General features: G+C 37.4%; 1 protein-coding gene across 6 annotated transcripts in view; it reads right to left on the bottom strand.

The window, feature by feature from the left end:
* The window catches only part of pax5 (paired box 5), a 217,224-nt gene that overhangs the window by 176,377 nt on the left and 20,791 nt on the right, over positions 1-20,056 (bottom strand). For all 6 annotated transcript variants that reach the window (XM_072589664.1, XM_072589644.1, XM_072589672.1 and 3 more), the window contains 3 exons: positions 15,594-15,791; positions 9,728-9,792; positions 5,892-6,023 (listed from right to left, as the gene is read on the bottom strand). In XM_072589664.1, the coding sequence (XP_072445765.1) occupies positions 5,892-6,023; positions 9,728-9,792; positions 15,594-15,791 (395 nt within the window). The remainder of the gene's footprint in view (positions 1-5,891; positions 6,024-9,727; positions 9,793-15,593; positions 15,792-20,056) is intronic.

Raw genomic sequence — 20,056 nt, 5'->3', positions numbered from 1 at the left:
AGTTGCTGCCAGACCTGCTGAGCTTTTCCAGCAATTTCTATTTTTGTTTCAAAATATAGTCACTGTTATAAAGTAGGAGGCCATCATAAATTTAAGCAGCAATGTGACAATGGCTAGATTATTTGCATGTGTTACAAATATTGGCCAAGACACCAAAAGGAACTGCCTGGCCTCCTTCAAATACTACCATGGGATCTTTTAACTCCATTGAGACAGCAGGTAAATATGCTTTAATATCTCATCTAAAAAGCCACATGTCTAATCTGGATACACTCACTCTGTACTGGACTAAAGTATCAGTCTGGATTATGCATTCAGTTCCTCGAGTAGAACTTTAATTCACAACCTTTTAATTCAGAGGCAACTAGCAAATGCTGAGTCAAGCTGATATTATTGTTACAGGGCTAAAACTATTCTGCACTAAATATAAAATCAAACTGATGAGCTTACTTACAAATGTATCACCGCAAAATATTCTGTTCCATTCTCATTTGATGAAAGGATTGGGATTTTGGTCTCTACATTTTTTGCTTTATTTTTGTAATGTAGAACAAATGAATATCTACAAGGGATGTTGAATTTCTTTGTAGTCAGTTGCAGATTATTCCATGATAAATCTACAGTACGGGCATCACAAGACATTATTAACCTTTTGTGAATGTCACTAGACATCAAGGATATGGCATGCACACTGACAGCTGCAGCAAGCTTTCAGGGAAAGCAGAGCTAATATTAAACAATAAACGTGTATGAATAGAGGGTGTCTGAGAAAGAATGAAAAACCAAGGAGTTTCCAGCAGTAATGTGAGATATTCAGAAATTGCCAAACACTGAAGTAAAACCTTCTCACTCACAAGCATCCATCCACTTCCCTCCTGCCTTTCTTCCCTCTCTGAGATGGCGAATTCTGCAGAGCTATTGTTTTATTCCATCAGCAGCTCTTCCAGGTAGCTGTTCCTCATGGAAGTATTAATAGCCTATTCAACCATGGAAGCATCATGGTCCCAGCCCCAGATATGACATCTGCAAGCATGCACTGTCTTGGAAGGAGCCACTGAAAAGTGAACTGGAATTAGGAATGGAGCTGGGTTAAAATATTGTGACTCCTATTTCTGCCCTGACTAAAATTAGCCAACGTGGAGCATTTAACCTTCTACTTACATGTTCAATCATGAAGCCTTTCCATTATTATGATGGGAATACAATTAACAAATAGTCAATTGTCTTTGAAATGTTTTGGTAAGTCCTAGGCTGAAAGGGACTATATAAATAGTAAAACATATTGAGTTTTTCTTTTTAAACCATCTGTATATATTGTAAAGTAAACATTTATTTTTATTTTTCATTGATATAATAAATCCATTTTACTAGCTCGTGTAGATTATTGGATAGTTCATACCCATTTGGAAATAAAATGAGAGTGCATGAATTCAAGATGGGTTTTGACTCAAGCTCAAAATTAATTAGAAGGTAGAAAACACAATGTGGAAATAAAAAGGTAGGTACTCTAATCATTAGGTTGTAACAAATGTCCTGGGTCCTAATTTCACCATATTTATTAATGACTTGAATGAAGGAATAGAGAATTATTTATTTGAGGTTGCATGTGGCCTAAATTAGAAGGCACATTGAATATTGCAAATGGAAGTAGAAAGTTGCAAAGCAATACAAATTAAGTGAGTTGGCAAAACTGTGACAGATGGAGTTTAATGTTGCAAGTGTGTGGTCATTCACCTTCAGTCTGATAAAGATAAATCAGAACATGTTCCAAATGCTAAAGCATTAGGAACTTCAGAAGAACAACGAGATTTGGCATCAAAGTACACAAATCATTTAAAGCTACAAGACAGGTACAAAAAGACGTTCAAACAGGCTAATGAAATGTTGACTTCTATCTCAGGCAGGAAATACAACAGGGCAGAAGGTTTGCTTCAATAGCATTATAGCCTTCATCAGAGTCCATATAGAATTCTGCATGCGGTTTGATTTTGGATGTCATACCTGAGGAAATATATATTGGCATAGCAAGGTGTTTCGTTAGATTCACCAGAATGCGACTGGGAATTAAATATATGCATTTCTTTGAGGGCAGTGAGGGATTTAAAATTTTAAAAGGAATCTAAAGGAAAAATATTTCCCCTGATGAAGGAGTCAAGAACAAGGGGACATAACATTAAAATGCAACCTAGGCCATTTAGGAGGGAAATCTGGAAGCACTTCTTCACACAATAGTGAGAGTAGAAATCTGCAATTCTCTGCACTGAAAGGCATTGGACACAGAAGCACTTGGAACTTATAAGTCTCAGCTTGATAGGTTTTATTTTGGGTAAAAGTTATCAAGGGATATGAAGTTGAGGTACGTATCAGCCATGATCTAATTGAATGAAGATGCAGACCCAAGGGGCTGAATGGCCTACTCTTGTCCCTGTGCTGCTTCTTTAGAAAATAGGCACTTGGAGTCCACATTTCACAAATTTAAGAAAAGATTTTATATGTGGTGGTTAATGAGCTATGAGCTCATTAGATTGTACAGGAGTTTCAGAGTCCCTGAGGTTATTTAGATTACAGCCTGCTTTTACAATACCCTGGACTCGGAATGCCTGCACTGTTTGTAAATGTTACTTACTGATATTGTAAAGCTGTCTTGGCCAGCGATAACAAAGTTCATTAAAATCTTACGCTTCCTCTGATAAAGTCAAGTGCATATGAGGAAAGTTGTTAGTTAGAAATCCTAATATGAAAAGCAGAGCTGGAATAAATCGAGACTGTCTCATTTGGTCAAGCATGAGTTTTAATTCTCACTGCTCATCAACCTCAGTCCATTAAAATCTACAACCAGAAAGCTAGTTATTCTATTTCAACTTGTGATTTTTTTTTCTTTCTCCCTCCCTGAAGGTGCTGAGTTATTGTTTCTGTCCCTGAAGGTACTGACTCTCTATCCTACCCTGAGGCTGTTAGCTCTCATTCTTTTTCTCTGTCTATTACCGAAGGGTTCTGACTCTCTCCCTTCTTCCAGAAGGTATTCCCGCTTGCTCTCTCGCTCTCTTCTGTGTTGAAGAAAATTATTGTCTCTCTTTCTTTCCTCTCCATCCTACTGTATAGGTGCTGACTTTCTCCCCACTGTGAAAATGTTAGCTCTCTTTCTCCTTCACCAAAGGCAAGTCATTTAGGAATGAGATAGGTGGAAGTTCTTCACTAAGAGTGTGGTGAATCATCAGAATTATCCATTCCAGAGAGCAAGGGAAGCTCAGTAAGTAAGTTCCAGAGATTGATAGGTTTGTAGTCATTAATGGCATCAAGTGAAACGAGGATAGTGCAGGGATGTGGTAGTGAGGTAGATGATCAGCCATGATTTAGATGGCAGAGCAGGCTCAGAGGCTCATTGTATAATCATGCTGATATACTTTTATGTTTCCTGAAGGTACAGTCCCTTGTTAGGGAACAACTGTAAAGATAGCTATCATCTGGTATATCATGCAACCGCCTATCCTTCAAATATCATACACCGTGGATCTGTTCAGGCAATTTGTTTGAATGCAGCATCGCAACTGAGACCTATTTCAACCTCTCCAATTGCCAAGGAAAGCACAATCCCATCTAACGTTAGCAGACTGATTAAGAAATTGTACTATTTTTATTCAGTTCTGCAAAAACCATAGGGCCAATGGTATGAACTTATGAGTCCCAAGAGTTACATACCAGAGACACACCTGGGTTCTTCAAAATATTATAGTTCATGACTCACTTCAAAACAATTCCTCCTCGAAAAACAGCAACTTTTAAAGACAGCATAGCATCAATTTTTTATCTAATGTCAGCAATGCCCACATACCAGGAAAGGGTAGGTTTAATCAAAAGCTTTGATTCTATGTTAAAACACTTGGATAATAACTACAAAAGTCCAGGTTGTAAAAGGAAGATGTAGCTGAATTCTAGAGAAGGTGCCAGGATTGGCGTCCAATGCACTGCTTTCAGTCTGAATGAGAGTGGCAATACTACAATTAGCCATCCCCCAGTATCCATGGAAATAAGAAGCATCATATCCATTAGTGAACTTTCCTGCAAACTCCACAGTGGCAGATTCAACCACTGTCTAGCCGTACATTGAGCAAAAACTGCCCACTTCAATGGGCTGCCGGGTGCTGAACTGCACCCATGGAAATGTTCTCAGTAGCATCCAACATCTTTAAGACAAAGGGTTAGTGCAAAATTGGTAATAACATAACCGGGATCTGTATCTGGAAAATAAATGCCATCTGACCTTCATTTTGATTCCCATACTCTTCTGGTTGGTATTCCTGGTCTAACCAACCTCAAACACCCACTAACTTGAAAGAGATGGTGTCTTTTGAAAAAGCCAAAACCTCATATAAAGCAATTCAAAAGGTAAATAATTAATTTGATCTATGCATGCTTTATCTTTTTAGTAACCCACTTTATGGGCTTTGGAGAGAATATTTCACACAAATGTATTGATTCACTGCTATTAAAATAGCATTGTTCTGTAAATAAAACTACAGCAAACAGTCAGCTAGAATCCTAATTGCTGGTGGAAATACTAAGGATACTGAGATGGAGTTAAGGTCCTAGCCCACACTCCAACATGATGTGAACTAAGCATTAGTGAAAGATTATTGATGCCTTCCCTTTCACGCATTCAAAAATTAAAGTTTCCAATTTGCTAAAGTGCCACTGGAAAGCTATATTTTTTAAATAACATGTTTTAATATGTTAATAGCTTAAAATTTATGCAAATTATAATGTTATCTGCATATAAGATGACAAATCAAAGTTAAACAAACTAGTTAGGACATCATATACTGGAAAACAGATACTTCAAGTATAGGGTTTGAATATTAATGAAAAATATGTACTGCACTTTGTGACAAATCTTGGGCTAAACAGTGCTTCATATTCATTCAGAGTGCATGGCACATCTCACAACAGCCTGAATTAGGTTTCACAGCTCAGAAAACTGCAAAAATAGAACTTTAGAAAAACAGTGAATAACAAGAATGCATGAAGTGTGCATCTCTCCAATATTGTTCAGAATTGAACAGTATATCATCTTCCCTTTCCCAGTTTTCACATTTCAGTAAACAGGACCACAGCTGGAGAACTCTGTCCTATGATCACCGTCACCCTATTAACTCATGCCTATAGCAGCATTTCAATCAACTGGCAGCGCAAACAATGTCTCTGTGTAAATGTCTGCACATACGCCTCTGTTACAGCAAAATGCGTACTTTTCAAACTTAACATGTTGTAAAAAGACTCACACAACACAACCAGGGACAATAAAAATAATGGTACCTGGAGAAGTATTTGGTTTTGTACATAGGTGATAAACAAGGCAATGAAAAACTGTTACATTTCATGCTGCCTTCTATCTACAAACGACCATAAAAATTCAAGAATATCAACTAAAAAAATATAAAACATAGTAAGACTATGACTTTAAATTCCAAAACGTTGATTATCAGAAAATGTTTTTACATTTCAAAACAGCCATTAATTTCTGCTTAAGTAACAATAATAGCCTGATCCTTTATCTGCAGTTCAAAAGTATATTGTTACACCATGCTTCTCTGGTGTAAATAATAATCAATTTGAATTTATTTATTCCATTTGAAGTTATATCGTTGTAACTTTAGCACTAACTGCCAAAGGTTGTGCTCTTTCATCATTCACTGTGCTAACCAAGTCAATGCATTATCATTCCAAATCTGACTTTACTTCATACCAATGAGGAATTTGGATTTAATAGCAAAAGCAGAACATTCTGTATCTACAAGAAGAAAGTGTTTGCATTTCTCTCTTTGACATGATAACATTCATATTAATTCCTCAGAAAGGAGTTTTATTTTTCTAGCTGGTGTTCTTCCACTTACCTTCATCACGTTTTCTCTTGTTATTCTCAGCACTGGAAGGTGTGATTCCCAGAATGCCACTGATAGAGTAGGAGGATCCCGCAGGGTCAGTGGCAGCAGATGGAACAGGAGTCACTGCCACTGTGCTTGGTGCTGTGCCGAAACAACAACAGCAAGGTTTAGACAGAATACAATAAATAAACTACCCAGACCTGAAACCAATCCAGCACAGTCAATAGTGGTTTCCCAACTAAGACTGTGTTTCAAAATGATTGCACATAAAGCAACCTTCTACACTCAGGATAAACAGGATTAGGATTGCAGACATCCAAAGATGCAAACCTGATCTGCATCCATGGTGTTAAATTCAACTCAAATCTAAATATACATTGTTTCATCAAACAGTTTTGTCAACATTTCTGACCTTTCTTAATCATTAAGTTGACATTAATAAAAATATTTTTTTCTAGAATTCACACATGGATCCCAACACTTGTGACATGGCCATGAAGTGTCCAGCCCCAGTTTTTTCATTTGAACATAAGAGCAGCCAGGCCACAGATCAGGAAATGTCTGAAAGACAGTTAACACAATCGGCTCGACAGTCCCTTTTAATTGATTTTGAAGTCTGTAGTTGTTTTACTGTAGCCCAACTAGTTCTGTTTAACCAATGTAGCAGTCTCTGTGTCGTCTTATCTTAATTAATTGAACTCCAAACTTCCAACATAAAGATCCTGAGTTGAAGACATTCAGATATTAATCCATTGAAACTGTGAGAACTCTATGTACATTCAACTATTGAACCCATTAGAAACTGTGGATATTGGTCTGTTGAATCTAAAAGAAGCTTAAGGATATTCGGCAATGAAATTAATTTCTTTACTTGAGTTGGCTTTACCAGTCTTTAAATTGGTCATACCATTGAAAGGAATGAACTGCATTTAATAATTTACCCACAGAAAATATTGTGTGGAGGGAAATTATCCACTGAAGTTCACTGTCTAATCTGGCACATAAAGACACTCAGTTGAGGTACTGAAGATCTCACTTTCAGTGAAACTATTCCCCAATATGAGACACTGTCTTGAGGAAAGATGGTAAGAATGGAATTGGAGTTCTTCAATGAATCCTTAATTTCTTACAATCTCAGTTTTTGAAAAGTACCATTGTGCCTAAAACAACCACTTTATAACACAGTCAATGCAAAGCTTGGCAATTGATAGTCCATCAGTGCTGTAAAGCATAAACATACAGGAGTGCAGAGAGTTATGCTTAAAAATTACACATTAAAAGAGCTCAATTTTAATAGAAACCTGAATCTCATGCTGAGAACTGCAAAGACACAATCAGCACAGGAGAACAGAAATTAAAAGAAAAGAAAAAAAACTTTCATAACTCCTTAGTACCTAATGATGCAGAAAATGTAATGAATAGTCCCCTTTGTGAATTTATTACTTTAATTACATCACATTCAATGGCCATTCTATTGCTGTTTTAAATTTTAGATTTCAATTTTGTATTACAATGTGAAATCTTTTTATCATAATAATCGTCAGACTTCAAAACCCAAGTTATATTGGCAAATTTCATTTGAAGTATTAAGTTGCTTAGAAATACAGAGGCAGTTGAGAATTTGAGCAGTTTGATTGTTAAACAGAGAAACCCAACCATAATAACAATCAGGTTACGTTTCAGTTATTGCTCAAATGAGTAGTAACTAATTAGAGGTTAATCCTCATATCATGTTTTGAGATCAGTCTGATCGAGAATGAATACAATAGTGGCCTAATGTGTATTCATATCAAGGCTAGGCATGGCCAGGTGCAGGAGATGAGTTTTCATGAGATACAGTGGGCTATCAGCAGTAGCAGAATTGTATTTCATCACAATCTGTAGCCTCATAGCCCAGCACATTCCTCATTCTATCTTTACTAGCATCACAGGGATGCACATAGAGCTAATATCAACTAGAAGACAATCAACTCAATGAAATACTTTACTTGGTCTGATCTGCTAGTCTTCCAATGCAAAGAGCAGTTGATGACAGACTGTTGCAGACTAGCACATTTCAAGGTAAAAGATTATTTGCTGACAGAAGCACTAAAGCATGAGATAACTGCTGCAAAGGCTAATTGGGAAAGGCACTGATTAAAGCCCTTCTATCATAGTATAACAAGGAATTGAGAACCTTGTAAAGAACTTTAGGTTGTTCGTATGAAAAAAGGTTTGATAGAAAACATAAATAAACATTGTAAATATAAACTTTCATGTCAAGATTATGAAGGAACCCAATGTACAATGTTGAAAGAAACTTGATTTAATGTCAAATGCACTTATTTATGTATTATTTATTGAATTTCTGCAATTTTTCTGAATAAAGTATATTTTTGAAAAAGTTATTACTGTCAATACAGAAATCCAGCCATGGTTTAAAAAAGGAATGTAGAAGAGCTTGAAAGGATGTACCAAAATTTTAGATGTAAATCTGGCAAAGCTACTGCATACATCTGTATACATGCAGAACAGCAGAAGCAACATGAGTTAGACAGAACAAAGTGATTTTACAACAGGTGCATCAGGTGGAAGCTCTGAATCACATCCAGTCATGAACAGTGGTTGACAATTAACTAACCTTTTGTGCAGTTTTGCAACTTCAATGATGGCAGAGCCCTTTGCCTTACTACAAAAGATAAGGCTGCAGTATTTACAACCATCTTCAGCCAAAGGTTCTACAGAAATGCCATCACAACCTCTTCTTCAGGTACCCACCATTAACAGAAGCCTATGTTCAATCAATTTCACTCACCCAATGTGTTACCAAGGAACAGCTGAGAACACTGGCTTCAGCACAGGATAGTGGTCCTGACAACGTGCCACCCTCAGCCTGACTGTTCCAGCAGTTACAACACTAGCACTACCTGACAATATGGAAATAGCCTAGGCATAACCTGTCCACAAAAGGCAGGATTATCAGGGGAAAATTCTTTACTAATGGGAGGCATGCATAGTGCAAAGACAGATGGTTTTTTTTGTTAAAGGCCAATCAGCTGAGCTCCAAGACATTTCCACAGGAACTGCTCAAGACATCATCATAAGCTCATTTTCAGCTTCTTCCTTAATGATCTTTCTTCTATCACAAAGTCAGGTGTTGAAATTTTCATTGATCATTCCGTAGTGTTCATCTCCATATGCAACTCCTCAGATAAAGAAGCAGACGTTCCCTACACATAGCAAGACTTTAACAATACTCATACATGGATTGATAAGTAGCAAGTAACATTAATGTCCCACAAGTGTCAGGCAATGGTCATCTCCAACAAGAGAAAGTGTAATTCCCCTCCCTTGACAATAATTGAAATTACTATTGTTAAATACTCCATTTTCAAAACCCTGCAGGCCACTATTAACCAAAACTTGGACTGAACCAACCACAATAATCCTCTGGCTACAACAGCAAGTCAAAAGCTGGAAGTTATATGGTCAGTGATTCACCTCTTGTTTTACCAAATCCACCATCCCATCATCTACAAGGCAGAAGTCAGGAATATGATGGAATACTTTCCAGTTACCAGAATAAATTCAACCACAACAATACTCCAAAAACACTATATCACCCTGGAAATGACATGACTGTCTTGATTGTGCTGGTATCAGGAAAACAAGGTGCATGCATGGGGAGGAGGTCACAAGAAACAACATAGAAAGGATTTGGACCAGAGAGCAAGAATGAGTTCCTACAGAGGTAAATAGACATTGTAGACACCATTTAATCCTGAGAAAGAATATCAGATCTTTCAAAGATTTAAAGCAGTATCATTCTAATGGAAGGGAAGTGACAAAATAACAATGATTCTCACCTATGGTATGGGATGTGACCGGCGATTGCTGGTTTGGAGGTTGCTGCACCTTTGTTCGAATAATCCTGAATAAAGGTAAATTAATTAAAGAAAATCAATTTTCAAGAACACATTCCAAAAAGAAAAAAAATTAAATAACTCCAAACTAAGAACTTTCTACTAATTCTTTTCATATGATGTTTCTCTTAAGAATTATACATAAAATTCCAAACATGACAAGTTTCTTGTAAAATAAATAATCTATGCATGTTTCAAGGAGTGAATTTACTTTGCACTTCTCTACTCTTACCTTATGTAACCATGCCCCATGTCCCAGTCAAGAATAATGGAGGAATAGCTCCCAAGTTGTGACCACAGTGCTGTGGAGCCAGAGAGTTAGACATGAGGAGGTGTGCGACAATTGAATACCCACTATGAAAGAATCTTACACCTTTTCAGAGTGGTACGGAGTGATCCACAACCAATAAATTACTTTTAAAATGCTGTCACTGTTATAATGAAGGCAAACACAACGGTCCGTTGGTACACAGTTTGCACAAACAACAAGTGAGATGAATGAGCAGATATTTTTGTTTTGTGGTGTTGAAAATTAAATATTAGCCACAATACCAGAAGGAGTCCTGGTCTTCAGAAAATGTACAATGGATTGTCTAAGTCTACCTGAAAGGCAAGCTGATCTTTTTTTTTAGTTGTCTCATCCAAAGGACTAAATTTTTGATAGCAAAATACTAAATTAAGTGCCGGCAGAGATTGTGCTCTTAAACCTGGTGTGTATTTTAATCTCTGTCTTTCTACTTCAGAGATAACAGCACCAGCTTTGCACCAACGTTGAAACAAGGCTGCTCACCCCACCTTTCATTCATTTGGAGTGTGGAACTGTTGTCTGTCTTCTAGGATAAGTAACTGTGGTGGTAAAACAGTAATACACTGGTGAGGCAGTCTGATCTCTGCCTAAGTTTTCCCTTTTCCGCAATTTTGGGAATACTCTTCTACAAGTAAGGTAAATAATGGGACTTCATCTTATAGATAGAGATATGTTCTGATGTCACTTTTCTTTAACTTAATCTGTTTATTGTAAAATAAAGCTCATATTTATATCGACCACTGTACATCCCAATGCAGTCTAAAACCTATGAAGAACACTTGGAGTGTAATAATGCAGAGAAAGTGCCAGCCAGTATGTACACAGCAAGTCCCCTAAACAGCAATGTGACAACAACTAAATAATCGTTTTTTATGGTGTCGACTGAGCAATAAATATTGGCCAGCATACCAGGAAAAACTCACTACTCTTCTTCAAAATAATTATACTTGGAGAGAAGACAAGACCTCAGTTTAATAGTTCATCTGAAGAACAGAACCACCTACAGAGTAGCTCTCCCTCAGTATTGCATTTTACTGTCAGCCTAGATGTCTATGCTCAAGTACCGGAGAGGGTTTAAATCCACAATATTGGGACACTTTAGGCAAATGTGCTACACAGTAAGTCACAGAAGACACAATCCATTTATATCCAGGTAAATAATCCAGTCTTTTAAAGCATTACAACACAAAGTATCATCCACTATTGCTGCTAAGGAATGCTGGTCCTGATCTATTTCAGGAAGTTAGTACAAAACCAATTTTATACATATGCTATTGTACTTATTAACGCATTGTAAAGCATTTATTGCACTGCAGCATCAGTATAGATTTTTGCGTCCAAGTATTGGAGTAGGCTTGAATCCACAAACTTTGGATTCAGAAGACAAACATACTACAAATTGAGCCACAGAAGACATGTAATTTGAAGTAACAAATCAAGTTTTAAAATCAGTACAACCTAAGGTATAACCTATTAATGCTGCAGTTCAATAAAACAGTGAAATAAAACTTGAGAATTACAATAATGATTCTCATTACTGCCTTCAACGGTGGTCCAAAAAGGAGGATATTGTTAAATGCGTATTCTTTCTCTTTGTATCTAACTGCTTTCACATTTTGTTTATAAATTGACACTTGACGGTCAGAGATTTTCTTGTGACTTTAATCATTTCCACCTTTCCTCTGTTTACGTCAGTGTACTAATACCAATTATAATGATAATGCAAATTTAAAACTTGCATTATGTTATGAGGGCTACATATTACAGCAAATCATTTTTTTAAAGAGGATGGACACTTTGTTGAATCTCTGTGGAGATCAAGGTAGTCAAGTTAAGCAAATGCAGTAGGAGATTACCTAGTATATAATGATCCTAGGATATAAATGAAGCTACAGAATAGGACAAAAAGCATTCTAGAAAAAAATGCTTAATTGGTGAATTTCCAGAGAGTTGGAAAGGGAACTGACTCAAATTGGAATAAATAATTGAAGGACAAAACTGTATCCTTTAATCAGCATCCTTTAAGGAACAGGTAATCTGAACACAGTTTAGGTAAATTCTAATGAAGGTAGAAAGCACGGCAACCAAAATCAGAACTCTCTGGATGATGAAAATAGTAGAGTAAAATGAAGCAGAAAAAGGTAATGTATAATAGATGTCATGTTTCTAACACAAGAGAGAATCAGGCTAAATATGGAAAAATTCAGAGAGCGTGTCAAAAGTGAGATAAGAGAATATGAGAGAAAGATTGACAGCTAACATAAAAAAACATCAAAAAGTCCTCAAGTCCTCTCAAAAAGGCAAATAAATAATCGACACATGATAGGAGGAGGGATAGGTCAGACTACAGACCAAAAATGAAACATACAGATGGAAGCAGAGGACATGAACATGGTGCTAGAAGAATTCTTGCCTTTGTCTTTATTAAAAAGAATAACTATCAAAGTCACAGTAAGAGAGGAGAGGCTTGACAATGCTGAATGGATTGAACATTGATAAAGAGAAGGTACTGGCTGACTTGATAGAAGATAGATAAAAAGGAGGCGGTGCCAGAGCACTTATAGATTGTGATTGTTACACATTTGTTCTTAAAATAGAATAAGTATAATCATGCAATTATAGATTAATCAATTTGATGTCAGTAGTGCTGAAGCTTTTAGAAACTATAATCCAGCCAAAATGAATAGCCACCTGAACAGGTAGTGCAGAGTTGCTAAAACTAAATCATGTTTAATCATTCGAATGAGTTTATTGATAGGGTAACAGGGAGATTTAGAGTAATTGAGTCATACAGCATGGAAACATTCAGTCCAACCAGTCCATGTTGACCATGTTCCCAAACTAAACTTGCCTGCACTTGGCCCACATCCCTTCAAAACTTTCTTATGTATATACTTATCCAAATGTCTTACAGACGTTGTAACTGTACCTGCATCCACTATTTCCTCTGGCAATTCAATACACACACAAACCACTCTGTGTCAAGAAGTTGCTCCTCATGACCTTTTTTAGATTAGATTAGATTACATTATGTTACAGTGTGGAAACAGGCCCTTCAGCCCAACAAGTCCACACCGGCCTGCCGAAGCGCAACCCACCCATACCCCTCCATTTATCCCTCACCTAACACTATGGGCAATTTAGCATGGCCAATTCACCTGACCTGCACATCTTTGTGACTGTGGGAGGAAACCGGAGCACCCGGAGGAAACCCACGCAGACACGGGGAGAACGTGCAAACTCCACACAGTCAGTTGCCTGAGGCGGGAATTGAACCCGGGTCTCCGGCGCTGTGAGGCAGCAGTGCTAACCACTGTGCCACCGTTCTTCTCTGACATATGCCACCTAGTTTTGAAATCCCCCATCCTATGGAAAAGACCCTTGCAATTCACCTTATTTATACCCCTCATGATTTTATAAACCTCTATAAGTTGACCCCTCAACCTCTTATGCTCCAGTGAAAACCTCCCAGCCTATCCAGCCTATTTTTATAGCTCAAACCCTCCATTCCTGGCAACATCCTGGATTTAGTAATATTCTTCCCAAAGCAGGGGCAACTAGAATTACACACAGTACCCCCAAAGATGCCTCACAAATGTTCTGTACAACCTCAACATGACATCCCAAATCCTTTACTCAAACGTCTGAGCAATGAAGACAAGTGTGCTAAATGCTCTCTTAACCACCCTGTCTCTGTGATGCAAATTTTAAAGAATTATGTACCTAAACCCTAAGTCTCTCTGTTCTACCACACCAGCCGGAGACGTATCATTAATTGTGTAAGACCTATCCTTAGTTGTTTCACCAAAATGCAATACCTCGCATTTATCTAAATTAAACCCCATCTGCTACTCCTCAGCTGATTGATCAAAATCTATTTGTAGTCTTTAATAACCTTCTTCACTGTCCACTAAACCACCAATGTGATGAGAGTCATGTGGTCGTTCGAGAGTACAGGGACTCACAAATGGCATTGGATGAAGTGCCACACAGCTGGCTTGTCAGCAAAGTTGAAGCTTACCAACACAAAAACAGCAATGACAATAGGGATATGGAATTGGCCAAATGGTAGAAAACAGTGAGTAGTGGTGAATAGTTACTGCCAGACTGAAGGGTGGTATCCAGTGGGATACTCAGGGGTCAGTACCAGCTTTTCATGATACATGAAATATTAACACAGTATTTTTACAAAATCAAACAGCCAAAGCTGACATGAGGAAAAGCCTTTCTTTGTGTCAAGAGATTGTGATCTAGAATGTACTGCCAGAAAGGATGTGGAGTCAAATTCAAAGATAGTTTTCAAAAGAAAATGAAGTTAAAGAAAAAATATTGCAGGAGTAATAATGTAGTTGGTAGTGTGAGACTACTTGGTTGTTCTTGCAAAATCCTGAACTCCTGAATGAATGCATAACAGCCTCCTTTTGCCCTATAGCCATTACATGATTCTTCTTCAGTTTTGAGGACCCCAGAAAGTATCATCTGAAGAAGATGACTCAGTAGGACCGGTTAAGATTTTTAATTTTAATGCACCACTGATGTAAGCAGGTGGAAAGGAATTTAGTTTGGTCTATTTGTAGCTTAGAAGAAATGTAGGTAAGAAAGTTAAGAGACTTAGCTGTAATAACATAGATGATAGAAAGAATGAGAGAAATTGAATTCTAAAGGTAAGAGAGGGACTACAGTCTACCTAAGGATACAAGAAAGAGGTTTTGGAACAGTATAGAAGTGTTTCTCATGTTCTTTTAACTGACTTAAGCAGCTGAAAGTGATGAGTTGTTGGTGAATGACTGTTGGTATGAAAGGGAGAAATTAAGCTTCCAGAAAACACCATCATCCATGTAAAATTCGTCATTGTAGCAGATACTTAGCCCTAAATACAAAAAGCTATGAGAGGAGTCAAAGATTAGACCACTGTTCAGATTTATGACAAACATGGAGAATATAACTTTAAAAGACTGAAATTATTTTGAGGATCCCAGAGTGAAAGGCAGGAAGAAGATGGAGGTATAATGACCTAGATTTGTTCAATTAAAGAAAAACAGTTGTTTATGCCAAAAGTGATTAATTAGAAGGAGGCAAACGCATGAAAGAAGAAAAAAATCAACAAAATTGCATGGTGACAGAAAGAAGTTACTAATGTTAAGAAGGAATTAAGTAGTGCCATGGAAAGTCACTGTATAGAATTGCAGGATGAGGAATAATCACTTGGGCACGACATCAGACTGGCCTAGGACCTGTAGAGCTGTACCTCAATTAGGATCTAATTCTTCAGAAGATGAAACGGGAATCTGGGAAAATGAAATATAATTTTTAAAGTTATTTACATACTAATATTTAAGTGACCAAATTTCTCAAAATTAGTGCTATCAGCTTTTTTTTTATTTTCTGATTCTTTTGTCCATCTACTCCAGTCCAATTTACAAATCACTGAAACAGAATAAAGTTGCTGTATGAGAATAACGTCAGTTAAAGTTGGACAGTGCACCCCCTATGGGTCAGTACCTGTTAATAGAACTGACACTAGGCACTGTATCATTGTCACAGACTCTCTCTGCCAACAGTCTATCTCGAATCTCCCAGGCAAACATGGTGGGGTTTTGGCGCTTGTAGTCGGCGATTTTATCTACCACTTTGGGTGTAGCGACCTTTGGTTTGGATCCTCCAATTACTCCTGGCTTAATACTTCCAGTCTCATAATACCTTTAAAAAGAAGAGGAGAAGGAAATTATAAGGCATTATGTGAGATTGGACAATCCCTTGGTTAAAAACAAAATTAATCTGCAAAGAGAATTCACTTAAAGGGCTACTACCAAACATTTCTAATATCTGTGACTGATTCATGTCCCATTAGCGCTAAAGTAGTATAAAAGCATTTTTAATTATAAAGGTAATAAAGCATTTGTTCTATTTTGGTCATCTTTATGAGGTATGTTTGGATATGCATAACAAATTTAAATATATTCTGTGGGGTATATACATGTAATTGAATGTGTAAACATTGTGTGTTTGTGTACACGTATATTTGTTGATGTTTGTATGTGTATAATGCATGTGTAAATGTATGCTTTTTCATGCTTATGTATTTGTATTGCATAAGAAGGAAAATGTTTTAGCTCAAAGATTTCTTTGCTGATGAAATTACAAATTAATCACTTACAAAATGACCACTTCCAGCATGCAGCAGGCTTCTTGAGAGTGAAAAAAGACTTATTATGTAAATACTGTTAGACAGCAGTTTCATGACATACGGAAAGGTCTATGATCGTTAATGTCACATTTTTCCTCTGCATTTTCATCATAAAAGTTGAAGAGCAACAAGATGCAATTTTCTATGTTATGGTAGCAGTTTATTTTTGAAGAAGCCTGCTGCATGCCGAAAGTGGTCACTTAGTAAGTGATTAATTTGTAATTTCATTAGCAAGGAATTGTCTGAGCTAAAACATTTTCTCTCTTATGGAGTTATGTAGGCAGTTGTTTATCAGCATGAACAGTCAAACCTAGTTGATCATGAAATGTTTTGCATGGAATGCCTTAAATATATAATCGACATTTCAAAGTTTTTCACATTATATTTTGACTCAGCTTTGACTTTGATTTCAGGAAAAAGTGAGGACTGCAGATGCTGGAAACCAGAGTTTAGATTAGAGTGGTGCTGGAAAAGCACAGCAGGTCAGGCAGCATCCGAGGAGCAGGAAAATCGACGTTCCGAGCAAAAGCCCTTCATCAGGAATGTCAGTCATTAGTTTTGTTTTAAAGTACTTCCATGAGCTGTCATTTTTACTTTATAATTATTTTGTTATTTATATGTAATTTAAGGTTTTAAGATGTCTAATGCAAATATTTCTTTTGTTTGTTATCAACCTTTCCAATATGTCAATCTTTGCTGCATATCTCTAACATAACAAATATGAAAGACCAAAAAGAATGAGAAAAGGAGATATAGAATTGTGTGATAGCAGGAGGAAGAAGAAATGCATGTGCAACAAAGGGAGAGAAAAAAAGAAAACAGCTAGCGAAGAAGTTAGGTAGATGAAGAAAGAAAGTATAATAAATGCAGAAGGAAAGGGAAAACCAGCTTACGCGAAGATGGAATGAAGAGGGTGAGTGAGGCCATGAAAAAGGAACAAAACACAAACCTATTCCAGAAAAGAACGTGGAAAAAAAATCACAAAGCCATAAGAGTCAGGCAGACAGCTTTTAGTTAACTCATGCGGGTACAGTGCTAGTAAATGAACATATTGACCGAAATGTTCATGTTTCTATTACCAAGTAAGTCAGGTATGGTAACATTATCACGATGTCAAAAGCAAATATGCTTCAGCGTAATTTATTGTTTTAAGCACATTAATTTCTTTTTTGAGAGCTATAATAAGATGCCTAAATGTAAGTTATCACGTCTTTGTTTTGTTCGTAGGTTTGGAGAAGACTACTAACGACGATTGACTCTCAGATGGTCATTAGTGTGGCCTCAATTTCAGTGAATGTGGTGCAGCTTTTGTCTGTCAATTTATTAGAAATTTTGACAGAAATATCAAAAATAATACTGATACAATCCCTAGGGTCAATGTACATAGTCTAATTCTGACAATTAACCCCAATAGCATCAGTGTGTTCCTCTCTAAACACTTGGTCTTAAAAAGGAAATGCATGTTCTAACTGTTCATTTTGTTTTGGAATATATCATATACTTTCATAAATGAAATCGGGAAAATCAATCTGCCATTTCAGGTGTGCTAGATAGACAGTTGCACCAATTAAATGTCTAGAGTACGGTATCCTTGCGAAACCATTGCCAATCATAGCACTATCACGTGGACAATTTCAGCTTTAACGTCGTGTCTCAAAAGGAAATAATTTAACTACTGGAATGGGACAGAAGAAGATTAACGTTGTTCTAATTATTAAAAATCCATAGTTAGAGTCTGCAGTGGCCCGTTCCTACATGTTACTGTTTCAGCCTCAAATCATCAAAGTAGTGAATTTTATCCTGAGCATCACCACCTCGACATAATGTAACTTCAGTGAAACATGTAAACAACTTGTGTGAAGGTTCAACCCGCGCTGTCACTGGTTCATTGACTAATCTGTGGAAGTGTGGCGTTTCCCACCGCAATTTCATCCATGGCCTGGTCTCAGTTCGAGTTGTCTGTAAACACAGCTTTCTATTTAATGGTGCAAATGGGAAAGCATGAGGCCACATTAGTACGGCTTTCCTACGCTCTAGATTTACACATTTTTTAAAATGGTAGGACGGGAAGAAGCGAAGAATTCAGAGAATATGAAAGGAGACAGAGACTAGAAGAAACACCTTACAATTTAGATCCAGATATCTAAAACCGGGCAGGAGCTGCAACTGGAGCATTGTTCACTAGGGTTTTGAGGACCATCGAAATAGGGAGAGTGGACATTTCGATTCTTCTGGCAAAAAATATTCAATTAAGCATGTCCAGGATCTGAGGCCAATTCTCACGCACCAATCGTTTTAACTTGTTACTTCCTTTTGTTCCTGCCATACTCTTCATTTTGTAGATACCCCAGGAGCATTTTTATAATAAATGTACTGGTGACGTTTAGAGTTGCCTTTATGATTCTAATTTCTATAAATCTAAATTATTCTCTGGATTCAGCATCAAACCTCAAGCTCACATTCTATCTGATCTGGAAGACTGAAAGAGTGAGTTTAAAGGAGTGGAATCAAATGGAAAACCTGGTTGAATAAGAAAGTGGGACATATTTAATGGAAGATTGAAGACGGTGAACAGAAAAATTAAAGAAACAACAAAAAGTAACAGATCCCAGTGGTAAACTACAGACAAATTATTTCTGTGTATTATTTACACCCAACTGAGAGACAAAATCGTTATAATCCATTGAAACTTTCCGACTTGCTTTTTTCTATTTTCCTGACTGCATACACCTCCATTTCTGGCTCCTTCTTTCTCATTTTGTTTCGGTCCCCTTCAACTCACTCTTTGATTTTCAGAGCTCTCCCTGGTTAATCACACCAGATCTGCCTGAACCGGTAACCTCTGGTTAATGTTCTCCTCTCATTTATTTAATTTAAAATCTACTTTTTAAATTATTATTCTACGTGTTCTTTGAGAGGCGCTGTCGACAGCAGTGTGGAGCCAATCTGTGCATCCGCCCGGAAGATACTGTTGATCTTGGCTCGTCAGGGTGCACTGGATTGCTACCACAAATCACCCAAACCTCCATTATCCGGAACCGGTAATATGTGAAAACAGCTTTTGTCCTTGGTGCTGACCCTAATGGACGAAATGAAAGGGAGGAGAGTAGAAACAGACCCAAAAGGTCGCATAAAAGACTAGGAAAGGAATTAAAGGAGACCTCGATAGATCAAAAGTGTGAAAGAGTGTGTGGAAGAGTCAAAGCAGGTGAAGGAAAAGGAGACAGATTGAGGCAAAGAGAGGCAGGTGGATAGAGAAAGCGAGATGGGCTTAGGACAAAGGTGAGAATGAATCAATGCAGGTTGTCGTCTAAGCCTTCCCATTCAGAACTAGAGATGAAGCACTTGGGCAACGGGTTAGAACATGATTTGATAATGTAGCCAATCACACAATGTCCAGTCAGCAATACAATTGTATATAACGTTACATGGGAGTTACACTGTCCCAAAGAAAGCCTTTTTTTCTCTCCCAGGATTTTCGTTCCTAACGGTGAAAGTAGTTGTGAACCTCCAGAAGGCGTTGGAACATCTCTCAGCTCTGAAGGCTGATTGAAGAGACAACTCACCAAACAGAGACACCTTCAGGATGCTCTCTTAACTGACACTGTCAAAGCTCCTCAAAACTAAACCAGGTGTCTGTTAGAAACAAGGGCTTGAGATTAGATTAGATTATTTACAGTGTGGAAACAGGCCCTTCGGCCCAACAAGTCCACACTGACCCACCGAAACGCACCCACCCAGGCCCATTCCCCTACATTTACCCCTTCACCTAACACTA

The sequence above is a fragment of the Chiloscyllium punctatum genome, chromosome 2, assembly GCF_047496795.1.
Source record: "Chiloscyllium punctatum isolate Juve2018m chromosome 2, sChiPun1.3, whole genome shotgun sequence".
NCBI classification, from domain to species: Eukaryota; Metazoa; Chordata; class Chondrichthyes; order Orectolobiformes; family Hemiscylliidae; genus Chiloscyllium; species Chiloscyllium punctatum.
Note: the sequence above shows the minus strand (reverse complement) of the source record. Positions and strands in the feature narration are given on the sequence as shown.